The sequence below is a fragment of the Folsomia candida genome, unplaced genomic scaffold, assembly GCF_002217175.1.
Source record: "Folsomia candida strain VU population unplaced genomic scaffold, ASM221717v1 Fcan01_Sc050, whole genome shotgun sequence".
Classification (NCBI taxonomy): Eukaryota; Metazoa; Arthropoda; class Collembola; order Entomobryomorpha; family Isotomidae; genus Folsomia; species Folsomia candida.
This window is the reverse complement of record NW_019091242.1, coordinates 451,215-469,002: the sequence shown is the minus strand read 5'-3', so window position 1 is coordinate 469,002 and position 17,788 is coordinate 451,215. Positions and strand designations below refer to the sequence as shown.

Sequence of the window (17,788 nt, the reverse complement as noted above, 5' to 3'; positions counted from 1 at the left end):
GATGAAAAATAATAAATTAAAATTAAAATATTTTCTCATTTAAGAAAAAAATCAAAATTCTAACCTCCTAACTTTGTAAACCCAAAATTTATCGATTTTTAGGTGCATTAAAATCTTCATATTGTAAAAAACCCACGGAGATGAATACGTTTCAAAATCGCCGTTTGAATCCATGCAAGAAGGGAAACTTGAGACATAACAATTCAAACTCAAAACCCTAATACAATACCACCTTAAGACGTAATTTGGACACTTCATTTCGCTCCAAATTGGTCACCATCTACCACTCGGTTAAGGCGGGGGACGACCTTTTAGGCTCTATTTTAATAGCGTTCATCCTTTCTGGGTGGATCATGACCCCGCTTTCTTTACTATTAATCCCCCTCGCCTTAAATCTGGATCCTTTCGTCCATTCAGTGCTGTACATCACTAAAAAATACAAATCTATGCGTTACACCCTTCTATTTTTGTACAACTATCTTGGCGCCATCCCAATTGGGGTGATACGATCCGTGTTTGTAATGCTAACCTGGTGCGAACTTTCCCGCGTTACCTTGTCCATCCCCACGATGGACATTCTCTGGGGTGAAATGGAACTAAAAAACATTCTTCAGCTGAAACAAATGAGTAAAAATATTCTGAAAAGTCGAATTAAACAGGTTGGCTTGCACCATGTGAAGCTGTATCGACAGGTAGAGCTGTTCACTTTCATTCATTCCACTGATTATTATTGTGAATGATTGTGAATGAAAATGAATTTCCTGTTATTTGAATGAAAATGACTGAAAGATTCCGTCATTTCAGATGAATAACTGTGAATGAAAGGATTTTTCACTCCTTTCATTTTTCACCCTATGCTTAATACATAGGCGAAGTAAGAAATGAAGTCCGATGAAGTGAAATGAAATGAGTTTGAACGAAAATGACTGAATGTGAATGAAATCGAAATAACTGACTTTTGAATGAAAATTGAATTTTTGAACAGGTGTGGCTTTGTTCCTCCCTGATGCGGTTGGTACATGGGAATTTCTTATTTGTCATGTTCTCCGGGGTGGTAATGTCCCTGATTATGATCAATTTCTGCCTTGTCCGGGTCGCCACGGTCATGCCGGCGATAATGTCGGCAACCCTGCTGTACTGTTTTGTTACGACGGCGGCCATGTTGCAAATCCTGGTGACGTCTTGTACCAGAAGGAATGAGGAGTTGGGCGAGATCGTGCGGCGTAATCGGGAAGGGGCCGGAATGGTGGATGGAAAAGAGGGGAAAATGTTACGTCGGGAGGTTAAAAGCTTGCCGAGAGGGTGTTTAGGAGTGTCTTTTGGGGATGCGTTTTTTGGTCGGTTTAACAAAAATAGTAACGTTTTGTTCGTAGATATTATATTTTCGAGGACGTTGGATGCTTTGATTATTTATAAGTAAGAATGTTCAGGGGATGAAAATTGTTGGAAAATAAATAAATTGGTTGGACATGTCATGATTGGCGAATTTATTAATTTTGGTTGGAATAAACTATATTTTCGTTGGATGGTATAAAATAAACCGTCACCCACGCGGTCTGGCAGGCAGTCTTGCTTTCCATGCTTCAAATTCTCAGGGGACCAGTCGCTGCGGAAGCTGTGGGGACAGCTGGGGACATTAACATTGTAGGATAGAGGAGGGAGGGGTTTATATAACATGGGCAGAGGATTGGGACATCGAATAACCGTGGGGACATTGCCCTCTGTCCCCTCACTTCCGCGGCCACTGCAGGAGACTGTGTCGTAAATTTGTTAATGATCTATGACTCTTTAAATAAGTACATTCTGGGCTTAAAAATTTGTAACGATGATATTTAATAGGACACATTTTTTTATGACTGATACAATTGAAAGGCTGAAAAACGTCTTTAATTAAAGTCAAAATGTGACGGGCCATATTTTCCCAATTTCCTCCCCACCGCTCGCCCAAGATTGGGCGTGGCTGAAAATTTGATTTCATTGTGGGGTTGGAGTTGCTCAAAAATCGTGATCTGAAAGCAAAAATTGGCGAAATTCAGGAATTAAGTAAATGTCCTATTACGAGAGGGCGGCTATGTAATTATTTTCAACTTTTTCATTTGGTTATGACCAACGGTCAAATTTTGTGGGTTTGCTCCATAGCTTGTATAAAGAACAAAAATTTCAAAATATTCTCACATATTTCTAGGTTTTAAGACATGTAAATATTCCGCTATTATTTGAAAAATAACGGAAATCCTTTAATTTTTTTCAGAAATACATATACTAAGTAAATATTTCAAAAATGTAAGATGAAATTTTTTGCTCAAAGTTTTTGGACAACAAAAAATCCAGAGGATTTTGTATCTTAAAAAATACACATTTTGCGAAAGTTCTTATTTTTGTTTTTTAGGACCATACTTATTTCGTAGATTCAGTCTATTTTTCGTAAATACTTACCTATCCGCCCTCTGGTTATTAAATTAATTTGCGAAAGAAAACATACCAAGTTTTCACCCTCTAGCAAGAATGGTGCCGGAATGTAGAGGGTTTGTTGGGGTCCGACGTTGAAATAGCGTCCCAGATTGAACCCGTTGATGAAAACGATTCCTTTTCCCCAGCCGCTCATGTCGACAAACGTGTCGCCAGGTGGCATTCCTTGCGCAATCACGAAGGAGGACTGGACAAGGACGGGCGCTTGGAGCGTCCCATCGTTCGGTCGCCATCCGGTCAAACTGAAAATTTATGGTTGGTAATAATTCGCACGAAAATCAAGAGTTATTTTTTGCATTTAGAAGTTTGCAAGACCAAGTGTGAATTTTTGCAAAATTGGACGAGTTTTTGTGAGCTTGAAATTTTGAAAGTGCTCCAAATTAGCGAATTTTCGAAGGGGGGAAATATGAAAATCATAGTTTTCCCAAGCTTCTATTGCAAATATCGCTGAAATTTTTGCACATTTGTTGGTGGAAAATTTATAATCTCTTTAGTTCATTTAAGGAAATGTTTCGAGCTTTAGGGGCTTCAAGTTTCGAAAACGCTAAGAAAAGTAGCAAGCTGCGACGAACGTAGGTATGAAAAAATTTAAAGTTTTTGCAAACTGATTGCAAATAACTTGCTCTATTTTTGCACATAATTTTTTTTGTTAGGAATTTATCCCTCACTTTTTGACCAACTTTGCAAAATCCCAATTTTCGAAAACGCTCAGAAAACTAAGAATCCCCTAGAAGGAAAGTGAATATGTGAAAAATTCACCATTTTTGCAAGCTAATTGCAATAACTTGCTTAATTTTTGCACATGAATTTATCTATTGAGAATTTATGCCCTCACTTTTTGACCCAGGACCCCTTGAATTCCAACGACGTGACTTCAATGTCCCTGATTTCTTCGCCATTCAAGTGATACGTTGGCTCCGCGGGGGAAAGTCCTTTGTGCTGCTCGAAACTCCAGGCGTATCCAAAGTTAACCCGACCCATGTTTTCGATCAAAAGGTCAAACGTATGTTCCCCGTCGGGCAGGGTGAGGTCGTAATCTTGGACGGAATTTAGCCAGTACATCACCGTCCCATTTTCATCCCGGGGAAATGGTTGAAGTTCACCGTCCACGATTAGGAGACCAAAGTCACGGACACGACCGGCCTAGAAGGACAAGAATTAACAGGGTGAAAAATTGAAAGGAAAAAAATTTTCGGGAATTTTTGCGAATTTGTAGGAAATTTTAACATCCAAAATACTAAATCTTTTGGGAATTTTAACCTCCAATACGGTCATTTTTCTTAAGGGTTTACCAGTTTTGTTCAATAAAAGGCTAATTTTTGTTAAATTGTGACGAATTTTGGTCTACAAAAAGCTTATTTTACTAGAATTTTGATTTACGAAACACTAACTTATTTCATTAACTTCGATTAACGCGATTTTTTAAAAGAATTTTTGACGAATTTTGGTGTACAAAATGCTAATTTATCTCATATTTTTACTCCGAAAAGGCTAGTTTTGACCAATTTGACCATTCGAATTCACGATTTTGGACATCGCTTAGCCAATTTTATAAGTTTCAAAATTTTCAAAACTTGTACCCACCGAAAAACGGGTAGCGCTCCCGCCCGTAGTATTTGCCCGCTTTCGGTACACAACGTATCCTTGTTTCTGGCCAGATTCTCCATTTATCGGAAAATTTTCCATCGTAGTTCTGTCCTGGATTTGGAACTTGTGAGAGGCCGGCGCCTTATCGAGAATATCCGAGTAGGAGAGATAAGTCTGGACCGGGATGGATGGATAAGCAACCTTGTAACTTTGCAAGGGCAAGTCGGGCCGTTTCAAGACCGGGATTTGGTAGCGACCGAAGGCTTCCATAATTCGGTAGTATTTTGGCGTGTAGTCACCCGCTTCGGATAGTGGCGCGTCGTAATCTACACATTTACAGAAAGAAAATGCAATTATTTCGCAAAAATTGAGGCGCCATTTGCCCAATTTTTTCAGACGTTCAAACAAAATTTGGACGAGTTTTGGTGAAAAAATTGAATTTTACGAAATTAGCAAATTATTTATATCATTATTTTTCGCCAAAATTGGAGCAGTATTTGCCAAATTTGGGATAATTGGCAAGTACTGGTCCTAAATAATTTTTTCGGTGATATTCAACAAAATTTTGACCAGATTTGGTACAAAAAATTGAATTTTACGAAATTAGTAAATAATTAATATCAAAATTTTGGTTTATATCTCGAAAATTTGTAGAAAGAAGGTCACCCCAATATTATTGATGATTAGTTCCTATCTAAAAATCGCACATTTTTGCACAAAAAACATTTCCACGCTAAAATTATGGAGGGCGTAAAAAAAGGCATCGTATAACCTGGTTCAAATCAAGAACATAATTATTAAGTCGAATTTGAAATTTCAAAAGTTAAATTCGAAATTTTGAAACGCTATTAGAAATTCTACTCGGCTAGATTAATTCTGCTTTTACTCGGCTGTTTTTGATTAATTTACATGGATATCTGCGAAATTTTGATTGCGGCTTTTTTACCGTAGCTTGTGACATCGGGTGCATAATGCGGGCCATGATTTGCGCCCGCATTAAATCCGAAATTAGTGCCCTAAATTAAATTAAATTAAATTGAATTAAATTGAATTAAATTGAATTAAATTGAATTAACCACCCCTTCAAACATATAAAAATTGACAGATCCATTGTATCTCGGGCCAAGAATGACTTCAAGAGTTGCAGCCATGTCTGCAGAAATTTTCAAAAATCAAAATTTCCTAAAAAAAATTGAATTTGAATTTTTTATGAATTTCTTGCACTTGCCATCGGGCGAAGTAGTGCTGTGATCTTCGAACCAGTGGTCAAACCAACCACACCAGAATTCCATGCACATCACGGGCTTATCCGGTTGGAAGGAGAGCAGGTCGTCGAAATTGGATTCTGCGCCGCTACCAAAATTCGCAGTTTTAAGAACGCCGGGTAAACTTCCTTTTTCACCTGGAAGTAGAAAATAGAGTTAATTAATAGTTAATTAATAAGTTAATTAACATATCCAGAGCTTTTCAATTAGCCACATTTGTAATTAATTAGTAATTGATAATTAGAAGTAAACTAATTCGTCTAATTAATTGATAATTAATAATTAAACTCAGGTTGCTAATTAAGTCAATTAATTAGCTAATTAATTAGAATCTTGACCAATTAATTGGTGATTTTTAGTGATTTTCTAATTAATTTGTAATTATAATTAACTTTGGTAGTACTATTTAACGTTAATTAGTGATTAATAATTAGTTTAATCATGCTATTTAATTAGATAATTAATTAAATTGACTAATTAATTAGAAATCCACACGTCACAGCATGACGAGTTGTTTAACATTAGTGAAAGAATTTCAGTGCCAAAAATATAGTTTTGTGCCAATTTCTGCGCAAAACTTACGTTCTTGAGAATTTTTTTGACAATTTTTGTACCAATTTCTGTGAAAAATTCGTTATTGTGACAATTTTTGAGTCACAATTATTTTTTTTTGACAATTCTTGTGCCAAAATTAGATACCAATTTCTACCCCCATCTTTTTTGACAATTTTGTGTCAATTTTTGTGTCAAAATCAGTTTTGTCATTTGTTACAGTTTCTGTGATTAAATTCGCTTTTGAGATGACGTGAGGACGTTAAAATAAAATAAAACTTGATATGCATATTAATCATTATATTAGATTTTGTCCCTCCTGTTTGTAAGTTTTGGAACTAATTTAAGTATTCAACGACAAGTAAAAATTACGAAATACCTACCGTTCCATGACCCGTCGGACGTGAAGAGGAGCGAATCAATCCCATTGTCCCAGTACGTTTGACGAAGAAATTCCAAATATTCGAGTTCGATCATGTCGAAAGAGGCGTACTCGTTCTCCAACTGAACATGATAATTATGCATTTTGTATCTATTTAAACTAAAACTGCGATCCAATTTTGAGCAAATTAATGTCAATCAACCACAAATTTAATTAGGATGAAATTTGCGAAATACGCGATCTCCCAATGGGCACATGCAGCAGAGATATTTGCATCGAAAGAGGAAAAAATGCGAAGGAAAGTTGTAAAATTTGTCGACTTTAAGCCGGTGTTTCATCTCTGCTGATGCAAATTTTCTGCTAAATTAGTGTGAATCGATCATAAGTTTAATCAGGATGAAATTTGCACAATGGGCACGTTTGGCAGAGATATTTACATCCCAAGAGGAGAAAACGCACCCTAAAGTCGACAAATTTTACAACTTTCGAAACTTACTGCGTGCTTTCTATTCTTTCGATGCAAATATCTCTGCCAAACTTGCCCATTCGGAGATCGTGTCTTTCGCAAATTGCATCTTAATTAAATTTGCCATCGATTCACACTAATTTCGCCAAAATCGGATCGCATACGCTGGGAGACCTCCATTGTAAATAGTCTGATAAGAAAAAATTGCTGACCTGAAGCGCAATAATTGGTCCACCTCGAGTGAACTGAAGGTCAGTAACTTGCGGAAGAAGGTTATCCATGTAAACCTTGACCCGGTCGAGGTACGGTTGATAAGCCGTGCGCACCTTCATGTTGGGGTCTCGAAGTAGGTAGCTTAGTAATTTTTGATTAATTGAGGCTTAACTATCTGCTTGCATATTTAATTACAAGAGGAGATTATACATGATGCATTATGCAATACCTGGGCAATCCCCCGTACTCGAATTCCGAGCAAATGTACGCTGAAAACAAGGAAAATTACGGAAATTGTGGGAACATTACTTATAAAAATTCTGAAATTCTAAAAAATTGGGGAAAACAATGGAAAATTATGGAAATTGTGGGAACATTAAATACTTATATCAAATTCTAAAAAATTGGGGAGAACAATGAAAAACAGAAATTGTGGGAACATTACTTATAAAAAATTCTAAAAATCTAAAATTTAAAAAAATCGGGGAAAACAATGAAAAACGCAAATGTGGGAACATTATTGATAAAAAATTCTAAAAAATTAGGGCCAGAGGTCAACGCCGACGCTGATAAATCTGAATTTCTATTTCTTTAACATTTCGACGCCGCGTCGAAACACCGAAGCTGCCGAAAAATCAGGAAAATTGTGACATCACGGCCGCAAAGTTGGTCGGCGTGGACCTCTGATTTGGACATGATCTTTCTTAACTTACGACCGGGTCTGAAGAGGACGAGCAAATCTTCCTCCTTGGCCATTTGAATGAAGGTGCGGATGTCGAGGAAGATTGAGTTGTCGTTGTCCCCCGTGCCAAAGTCCCATTCGTCCTTCCTCGGCTCGTGAAGGTTCCATGCGACGTACGTTTCAAACCTGGACATTGGTTCAGAAAAGTTAGAAATCGGATCAGAAAATTTGCAAATCGGATCAGAAAAGTTGAAAATCGGATCAAAAAAGTTGGAAATCGGGTCAAAAAAGTTGGAAATCGGATCAAAAAAGTTGGAAATTTGCCCAAAATAGTTAATATTTGGTTAAATAAAGGCAGTGATTGGTTCAGAAAGTCATTCACAAATTACTCATGAAAATGTATGATATGTATGAAACGTGCAAAAAAATGCTAATTTTCTGCACATAGATTTTCACACAGGTTATCGCGTAACATTTCGCTAAACGTACAGTATTAGCCCCGGTGGCTCTCAATTTTCTGAGCCGATCTCTCCAAAGGGCTGGGTGGATCCGGAAGTAGTGCATTGCTCCGGAAATGAGGCGAATTAATCTGCCATTTAGTCTATAGGAAAATATGTTTTTAGCGACACGTATTTACATATTTAAAATTTGCATATTCATCGGTTTTTTTTCCTTACTTGAAGCCATCCACCTCTGCCACCAGCCCGGTAACGTTTTCTCCATCGGGGCTGGAAAAGTATTCGTACAGCGTCGGTGGGTCTTGATGGCCAGACGCGCCCTGTTCAGAACATAAATTAATGATTAACGATTAACAATTAATTAATGATCATCTACGACACGATTTAATTTTCAGACTTTATGATCAGAGGGCTGATATGTATTTATGTATTTATTTTCAAGTTTTTCATTTGATAACAACCGACGGTTGAATTTTGTGGGTAGCACAAAAATTTCAAAAAAAATATTTCCACATATTTTCACATATTTCTAGGTTTTTTAACACATTAATAAATTTTCCGCTATTAAATATTTGCAAAATACGTAAATCTTTTACATATATTTTTAGAAATACGTACATATATTTTGTCCATATTTTAACGATATGTTACACGATATTTGGAAACTGGACCACAAAAAATCCTGAGAATTACATAAATTCTTCAAGATACATTTTTTTCGAAAGATTAAATTGTTATGTTTTTGTTTGTACACATAGTTCGTAAATATTATGCGGTTTTTCAATATTTACATATCTCCACTCTGTATGTGGGTCAAATTTTGCTTACCCAGAGTGATGGAGTTACCACCACGAGGAGGACGGTTATTGCCCACGTAATTATTCTGGAATGCATTTTGAAAAGAACAAAATACCGAACCGTTCCAGACCAAAGGCAGTGGAACACTAAATTTTTACGTTTGAGGACAGGATAAGAATTAAGTTCGGGATGGAATGCGTCGCCTGATTGGTTTGGTAAGGTCAGGCAGGAGTAGAGAGATATGTAATAAAATAACAAATTTTTCCCATAATCAATCAGAGATTTATGACTTGTGTAACAAAATCCTAATCAAAATCAAAATATTATTACGCTTTCAAACAAACAAAACACTTATCAAATACACTTATCCGTGAGATCTATATTTGGTTAGTTATCTGGCTGACTGACATTGCCTGTTTCTGTTCTTACATAATAATATTATATAATAATTTGTGTAATAAAAATTACATAAAGGTCGCTTGCAGATAATATAAATACTTTTGTACACATGTGCATGTTGCAAAATTAAGAGAAGAATGCAATATCGGATGATCATTGTTTGTAATTTTTTTCAAGGTGCATTCTTGTCAAAGCAAAAATTCAGGTTCAAAATTTGCACCTATTTTTTAAGGTACATGCATTTCATCAGCAAAAAATGGTCAAAAAGCAGGTTCAAGATTTGCACATGTTTTTTTAAGGTACGTACATGTCATGAGAAAAAAATGAGCAGAAAAGCAGGTTCAAAATTTGCACATAATTTTTATTATCCATCCCAGATAAGTTACAAGTTTGCATTAATAAAATCCAAATATGCCGAAATTTCTGTGTACACGCCGGGAAAGAAGGGATTTCCACAACCTACCCAAAAATATTTCTAAATTAACTTGCCCCATTAAAAATTAATTAACAATTTATTAAACCTTGTCCCCAAGCCGCCAGCCCGACGACCTTTGGCGCTCCTGCATCATCCCACACGACAAGTGGCGTCCCGACGTCCCCATTACAGAAATCCCGATTCCCCCCACCCGCACAGAGCATACTTTCCCCTGTAAATTCCCCCGGAGATCCGACCTCATAGGCGGCCAGGCACTGCTCATCGCTCAAAATTTGCACCTGAGATTTATTAAAATTTTGCTGAGTTTTTTTTTCGAATTTTGGGCAGTATTTCCGGTGCAAGGAATAACAGGGAGAAAGGGGTATTTTGTCCTGCACAAAATGCAGAAACGACGCCCCGCCACGATAGTTCATCCGGCGCGTGGCTAGATGGCGCTTATTTCTTGCACTTTCTCCCTGTTTCTTGCACCTCGCATTTCTTGCGTCGCTTGGTTTGCACTCCAAGAGATACATATATCAAATTTGAGTTCGTTTTTCCCCGAATTTTGATCGTTTTTTTCCAGTTTTTCGAGTCTAAGTAATCACTTGTAAGAAATAACTGCAAGAAAGTGGTCTCTCGCAGGTATTCTGACCTGCAAGAAATACCAGGAGCAAGAAACTACGGGTGACTAGATGGCGCATATTTTTCCCGGTTTCTTGCACCTAGCATTTCTTGCGTGGCTTGCTTTGCAGTGTAAAAAATGCAGAAAACCCGCAGGAAACGAAGCACCGGGTTTTACCTCCGATTTTGACAGAACATCCTGCAACGTGACGGTTTCTTCGGCCGCGCTGCCCCACCCGGCAATCACGCCAAGCGTCCCATTGGGAAAAGTTTCCCCCACGGCTGGCAGCCCGATGGCGGAGACGTACTCGTCAAATATGAAGGGCGCAGTATTGGCAATTTTTAAGATGGCAATGTCACTCCCACGCCCCGTCTACATTCGTTAATTTACATAGAAATTAGCATAACCGATTTTGATAAGTGTTGCTTGGCTTATCTGCTGACCGTTCCGGAAGGATAACTGGGATGGGGCTGGATAATGGTGGGATTTCTTTTTTGCACGCCGACGGTCGTATTTTCTGAGAGGCGATGGAGGCCAGCGTAGATGTCGAGGTACCACGAAGTGATGAGGGACGCGCAGGACGCCGTCGTTAGTACCGCGGTGGGAGAGACTATGACCCCAGAGCAAAACTGGCCTGAATAATGAGGTAAATATTATTAGACCTGATTTTGTTAATATTTTGCAATGTGTAAGTATAACTACTTGCAAGAAATAACGGGAAGAAAGTGGTTTCTTCCAAGTAAATAGTTCAACCTGCAAGAAATTCGAGGCGCAAGAAACGACGCCCCGCCGCCATACTTCATACGGCGGGTGGTTAGATGGCGAATATTTCTGGCAGTTTCGTGCACCTCGCATTTCTTGCGTATTTTGCGGTGCAGTGCAGAAAAATAATGACAAGAAAGTGTTTTTCTGCAGCAATTTAGACCTGTAAGAAATGCACGGCGCAAGAAAGCTCGCCCCGCCACTATAAATACTTCATACGGCGCAAGTCGCTAGATTTGGCATATTTTCCGCATTTTCTCCCAGTTTCTTGCACCTCGCATTTCAACTTGCTTATGCAGGAAACTTAGCAAACTCGGATAAGAAACGAAACATTGATAATTTGCATATTTCTGTACTCACCTTCCTGCCAATGGAGGGAGGCGAGCCAAGGGAACTCGTGTGGCGTGGCTGAATTAATATGGAATAAGATAAGAAGAGGTTATCAAATTAAATAGGTGAAAAATTGTAAGGTCAATTTGTATTTATCACCTTCCGAGCCACCCACGATTAAGAGATTGCTCTCCGCCGGGTCGACAGAGATGGGCGTCGCTAATGAAAAAAATAGGATATTAGACTTTTATTCGTACAGTTTTAGATACTGCGACCTTATCCGAAGAAGAATTTCGAAAATGAGTTCGACAAAGTTAGTTATGTTATGATCAAATATTTAAGTTAATTAGGTTAATTGTTTGAATATTAATCAGTCAGACTGATTCAGTCTTATAATTAGGTTGATTAATTATGCAAATAGTTAAATTGACAAGAAATTACCAGATGCACCATTCCACAACAGTGAAATTACGAAGGGGACGATAAATCGCGACATTTTGCTAAATTTGTGCAAAAAGATTGGTGCAAATTTGCTTATTTGGCAAAATGTAGAGCAAAATATTTATATTTTACGGGAGAAATGGCATTCCAATTACTACAGAGGGTGTTTACAGATTTTGTGGAAAGACAATTTTATGGGTAAACTGCGAACCCTTTATCCGTTTTGGCGCCAAATTTCGAACACGCAATCCCCAAGATCACGGTCACACATGTCCCAAGTTTCAAATTTCTATCTTCAAAAATGAGCGCAAAAAGTGACCTCAAAGTGGAGGAATCGGTGAAAGGGGTTTCCAAACAACAGACATTTTTTATCTCTTCAATTGAAAAAGCGTTGTTCTAAGCATCCAAACCCAAAAAATTCCATCGGACTGGTGTCAGGTTACTTAATGTGTACCCCGGAAAAGGATATCGAGGTCATTCCGGGGTTTGCCTTTAAATCTTGGGCGTCCGGTTGGGTAAATACGGTCGTATATGAAAATGTCGCGTCGTGATGGATGCAAACCTTGTCAGGCTCCCCAAATTGCTTCTTTGCAATTTTGACCTCCAACAACTTATGTAAAACACTGTCCATAAAGTACTTCAAGTTTATTTTTGCATTAGACCCAACAGGTATCAATGTTCGCACTCCACGGTCCGTCATTGCACCTGCCACCAGGAATCAGTCAGACAACTTTTCCTTCTTTTCAGACCCATGCTTTGAAATCTGCTTTCGATCGGTTTTGCAGCAAATTATTTTTGTCCTGTTGAAGTTTTGAAGGCAGCAGAGTGTCCCGTCCAATGTGACGACAAATTCGGAATTTTTATTCCCAACATGACCTTCAAACAGCCTCCGGCTGTTAGTTTTTTTGTTTACCATATGGGTAAATTTAAGTGCGCGGACTTTCGCCTTCCTCTGCAAGGCTTTTTTAAAATTGTGCTATAAAATACGATTAACGTGTCCAGGAGACACCTGGGATTGCATTGTGACCTGTCTTTTGGTTGCAGGATTCTGATTGACATCGTGGCGATCAATGTTCTTCAGGGTGGCAGAATTCATCGTTTTGAGGGGTATGCATTTCGTCGCATACGTTGGTCGGATGAAACTAGTTACTGGCGTTTTCTTACAAAATTGATACAATTATATGTGGGGGACACGATAAGATGGGTTCCAAATTTTTGGATTATCGTTTGGGCACTTTTCGCGGCCAAATTAGCTTCGGAAACCGCTTTTACGGTTCGCCCACTTTCGGGTAACTTTTAGGGGCCATCTTTGAAGATGGAAATTTGAAACTTTGGGCAGGTGTGGTCGTGACCTTCGAGATTGTGTGTGCCAAATTTGGTGCAAATTGGATTACGCGTTCAAAAGTAATAGATGTAATTGTCTTTCCACAAAATCTGTAAACATCCTGTATTGTCTTTGTCTGATATCGAGATATTTGATAAGATAAAAATGATGAACGGCACATAATCGATTATATTTTTATAATCATACATTTCAATGTTAAATGAAAGATAAATGAATCAAATTTGCTCATGTAAATGACGACAGATGCGAACGACCAGATTTTTTAGGCTATTTTCATGCAAATTAATATGTAAAATTTTGCATGCATGATTTTGACAAGTTCACAACGTTTTTTAGGTTTTTTTATAAATATGTACTTCAGTCAATGACGTAATATGAATAAAGTTCCCACTAATTTATATACCGATCCGTCAGATAAGACATCACAACCATGTATGTATGTATGTATTTTGGGAGGAGGGCTCCTCTTGTTGGAGGAGCCCAATGCTCAGATCATCCATCAGATCTATTGCATATCCTCTTACTTACACCGTATGACAGTGGCTATCTAGTTGCTCAGGTATAATCCCCATATCTATTGATGAGATATGGGGATCGAGAAACCATTTAAGGATAGTAAGACAGGAAGAGACGCCGGCTTGCCGTAAGCACCACCACTCACCCCTGCACTTACGGGGCCAGTCCCACTCCGCCTATCCTCTACCCACCACCGCCTATTCAATCTTAATGTATGCCCCTTTGGACGCGAATACTGCCACGGAAAGGCAGCATGCTCAGTCCACTCTACTGAGTGTCCAGCTACAATGTGTGTAACTGGCACCCAGGGAGGGCTACCCCAGCTGCCGAGATATGAGGGATCGAACCATAGACCTTCCGAGTGCCGAAAGCCACCGGTTCTCACCCCCAAGCCAAACAGCCAGGGCATCACAACCATAGATAACATACTTAATTAATTGATAACACATTTAATTAATTAGATCTGTAAATCAGCTAGACATTGTAAAATAGTATGTAAATTTGCATGAAGAAAAAAAACATTTTCATAAATTCGCGACTTGTCATGACGCATTTTTTTCTCCAAAAATGAAAAACTTATTCCCGATAAACATATTCAGGTAACACACAATTAATTAAATATTTAAGTCAACTTTATGTTCCTTATTATTCATGTAATTTCTCTATGCAAAAAAATTATTAGTAATAATATATAAATTTGCATATAGAAGAAAAAAACATTTTCACAAATTCGCAACTATTTCATGATTTTTTTCTCCGAAAATGAAAATGCAGGATAAGACACTGAATTAATTTATAATTAATTCAGCATTTAAAAGCCTTTAAAAGCTTAAAATCAACTCGACACTCGTTATTTTTCATGCAATTTCTCCCTGCTAATAACATGCAAATTTGCATAAAAAAGCATTTAAAAATTTTTTTATGTCAATCTTGTACGTCGAATAACGCTTATTTACAATTTTTTTTGTAATTGAGTTTAAATAGATGAGTTTGTTACTAATTATTACTCGAGAGAAAAGTTACATGTAAATTGGTTTCGCAAGATGTAAATTTGCATGCAAATTTTCACAAATTCGCGACTTGTTTCATGACGTTTTTTTTCTCCGGAAATGAAAAAATTATTCCCGATAAGACTCCTCGTCGGATAAGATACTCAATCAATTAAATATTCAAAATTTGTTCGAAATTATATAAATACTAATTCTTCGTGTAATTTCCCTCTGCCAAATTGCAACATGAATCGTGAAAATCAGTAAAATATTTATTTATATTTTCAAAATATTAATTTACAAAATATTATTTTGTATTTGTTTATATTGTTAATTTTTTTGTCGAACTTGTAAGTCAAATAGTTTTTATGTTCAAAAATTTATTGCTGAAGAACTTGAATTAGATAGGGATTGCGTCTGATATAATGGTTTCCCAATATGTAAATTTGCATGCAAATTCTCACAAATTTCGCGACTTGTTTCATGACACGTTTTTTTCTCTGAAAATGAAAAATTTATTCCCGATAAGACTCCTCGTCGGATAAGATACTCAATAAATTAAACATTTAAAATCATCTAGAAATTCGTTACTTATCTTTCGTGTAATTTGCCTCTGCCAAATTACGAAGAGATCGTGAAAATCAGTCAAAATTGTATTGTTGATATTTTGTATTTGTTTCATAATTGTTTTTGCTTTAATATTTTTTTGCGTAAATTTTTAAATTTTTTGTTAAACTTGTAAGCCAAATAGTTTTTATATATAAAAAGTTTTTGATATAAAGGACTTGAAATAGATGAGTGTAGGCAGAGTGTGCAAAAGGCGCCTTTTTGGGAAAAAATTCATGCCTTTTTGCCGTTTTGCCCGTTTCAATGGCAAATTGCCTTTTTGCGTGCCTTTTTGCCCGTTTGATGCCTGTTTGCCTTTTTCCGTATGTTTACATTGGGCATTGCCTGGACCATTTTACAAATTTTACTATGGACAAGAAAGTGTGAAAATAATGTAATTTGCATTACATTTGGATTTTCTAAATTGTTACCAACCTTGCACTTCTCCACAACTAGTCCACAAAATTGTGTATTTATACACTTATGATAATTATTAGGATTTATAAATTTTATACACCTCAAGATGTGTATAATTTGTTTAGTGGTGTCGCCAATCATCCATCTCGCCCTAATAAACATATCTTGATTGTTCACATGTCGACAAATTCTGTGAACTATGGAACATTGCAACTAACAAAGCACGCGATCGTATTATCACATTGCCCCAATTTTACCAAAAGGGCAAAAAGGCATTTCGGGCAATTGGGCATGCCCAAAATAAATGTGCCTAATAGGCAAAAAGGCATTTTAGGCACGGCATGCCTTTTTGCCCTTGCACACTCTGAGTGTAGGGCTTGCGAAAATGGTTATTCCCATATGTAATTTTGCATGCAAATTTTCACAAATTCACGACTTATGTAATGACGTTTTTTTCTCCGAAAATGAATAAAATTCCAAATTATTTATTGGAATTAGGTTGGAGGTAAATATAGCCCGATGGGCGGAATAAACGTTTTATAGGGCTGTTTCGAGAATTATGTAAAAGCTATTTCCACTCCTGCTGCACGAACGGCGGGATTTAATTGAATGGTTTTATGGCATCAGGCGTACAAGAAAGCGACAGTCTTTTGGTCGTTCAAATTGGTAGCTTGAAGTAATTCGTGCGAATCATCCCTGCAAAAATTAGATGGAGGTAAATATAGCTAGGTGCACGCAGTCGACCACGCTGTCGACCTACAAGCACCTAAATTTTGAAATCTTATTTCGAGAATTCCACAACAGATATTTCCACTCGTGCGGCATGAACGCCGGGATGCAATTGAGTGATATTTTTCAAATATGCGTACTAAAAACAACCGGCCCTTTGGCCCTTTAAACTAATAGCCGGAAATATTCATTACGCGTTGTCCCACCAAAGATTAAGTTCGAGGTAACTCCACCCCAATGATCCAAATAAACGTGTTATAAGCCTGTTTTGAGAATTATGCAGAAGCTGTTTCCAGTCCTACTAGGAATCGACTATCTCTTGGTCCTTCAACTGCCAGCTTGAAATAATCAGTGCGATTGATGACGTGTGTCGTCTCATGTGTAATGTATTCCCGATCAGGTAACACATTTAATTAAGTAAAATTATTCCAATTTCCCCTTCCACCGCTTATCTTCTTGTTGTCTGTTGGCCTCTTTGTCCGATACGTCTTGCCCACCTTAAACCCTCCGGCACGTTGGGGTGGATCCTCCAGCAAGGAGGAGAGATCCGGCTACCTAAAGCGCATCAAGACACCGCCGGCGCCAAAACTCGTAGCCCCGCCTCCTCGTCGTTTGAACTGCTTTCGCGACGACGATCCATGCGCCGTTTCCCCTTTTCCCGGGCCGCGCCGCTTTGGCGTACGCTTCATACTGGCGGTTCTTCAAGTAGTAATATTGCTCCAGCTTGTCCTCAACGGTGCTGAGCATGTCCTGCGTAGTAAACACAATTGGGTTATCGCACTTGGTAGATAAGATGTGTTATGGGTTTGCGAAATATGTACGTCCGTAGAGTGTAGAGATTGTTTGCGTAAAAAGTAACCCGAAAATTCAAAATTATCCCCAATTTATTTATAAAAGTAAATCAAATCGTCAGAATTAGCAGATTTTAAATAATTTTTCGGCTCTGGGAATTCACTTTAAAATGTTGGAACTCTTATTTCCCAACTTTTTAAATTAAGTAAATCATTTAAATTATTTACCAACAGGTTTATAATTTACCTGTTGTCGGAGTCTTAAAGACGAGATCGCCCTCATCCTTATATTAATATCTATGTATAAATGAATCCTATATAAGGATTCATCTCGTTAAACTCGCCTTGCGCCAAGGTCATGATGTCCGTCACGTTTTGAAACTGTCGAAAATCTCCGTCTTATCCCCAGTTCCGAAGGCATCCCACGGAACGAAGTTCGGTTTCGGAGGGTCTCACTGCCCGAAATTAGGTGTCGAGGTCTTTTTTCCGCATCGGTCTTCTTTTTGAGGGGAATCTGTTTCAAATTGTACGGGTCGAGTTGTCGGATGTGTCGG

At 37.8% G+C, this 17,788-nt stretch overlaps 2 protein-coding genes across 3 annotated transcripts; both read right to left on the bottom strand.

Moving 5' to 3' along the window:
* Positions 1–1,815: 1,815 nt before the first annotated feature.
* LOC110862184 (beta-galactosidase-1-like protein 2) lies at positions 1,816–9,085 on the bottom strand. 2 transcript variants are annotated; one of them, XM_022111363.2, is made up of 14 exons: positions 8,903–9,085; positions 8,294–8,394; positions 8,105–8,217; positions 7,648–7,800; positions 7,164–7,203; positions 6,934–7,075; positions 6,257–6,377; positions 5,285–5,458; positions 5,136–5,209; positions 5,003–5,072; positions 4,054–4,382; positions 3,305–3,612; positions 2,483–2,711; positions 1,816–2,009 (listed from the first exon to the last, which is right to left on the bottom strand). In XM_022111363.2, exons 1-14 carry the CDS (start codon positions 8,966–8,968, stop codon positions 1,887–1,889), a joined length of 2,043 nt encoding a protein of 680 aa, XP_021967055.1. In that variant the 5' UTR covers positions 8,969–9,085; the 3' UTR covers positions 1,816–1,886. The 2 variants fall into 2 exon arrangements, with proteins under 2 accessions (XP_021967055.1, XP_035701209.1); XM_035845316.1 differs by lacking the exon at positions 8,903–9,085 and having other exon boundaries at positions 7,648–7,802; positions 8,106–8,217; positions 8,294–8,310.
* A 526-nt stretch (positions 9,086–9,611) lies between these two features.
* Positions 9,612–13,308, bottom strand: LOC110862217 (fibrinolytic enzyme, isozyme C). The gene is made up of 7 exons (XM_022111401.2): positions 11,842–13,308; positions 11,560–11,619; positions 11,431–11,478; positions 10,752–10,942; positions 10,486–10,680; positions 9,793–9,985; positions 9,612–9,730 (listed from the first exon to the last, which is right to left on the bottom strand). Exons 1-7 carry the CDS (start codon positions 11,894–11,896, stop codon positions 9,654–9,656), a joined length of 819 nt encoding a protein of 272 aa, XP_021967093.1. The 5' UTR covers positions 11,897–13,308; the 3' UTR covers positions 9,612–9,653.
* Positions 13,309–17,788: the final 4,480 nt, after the last annotated feature.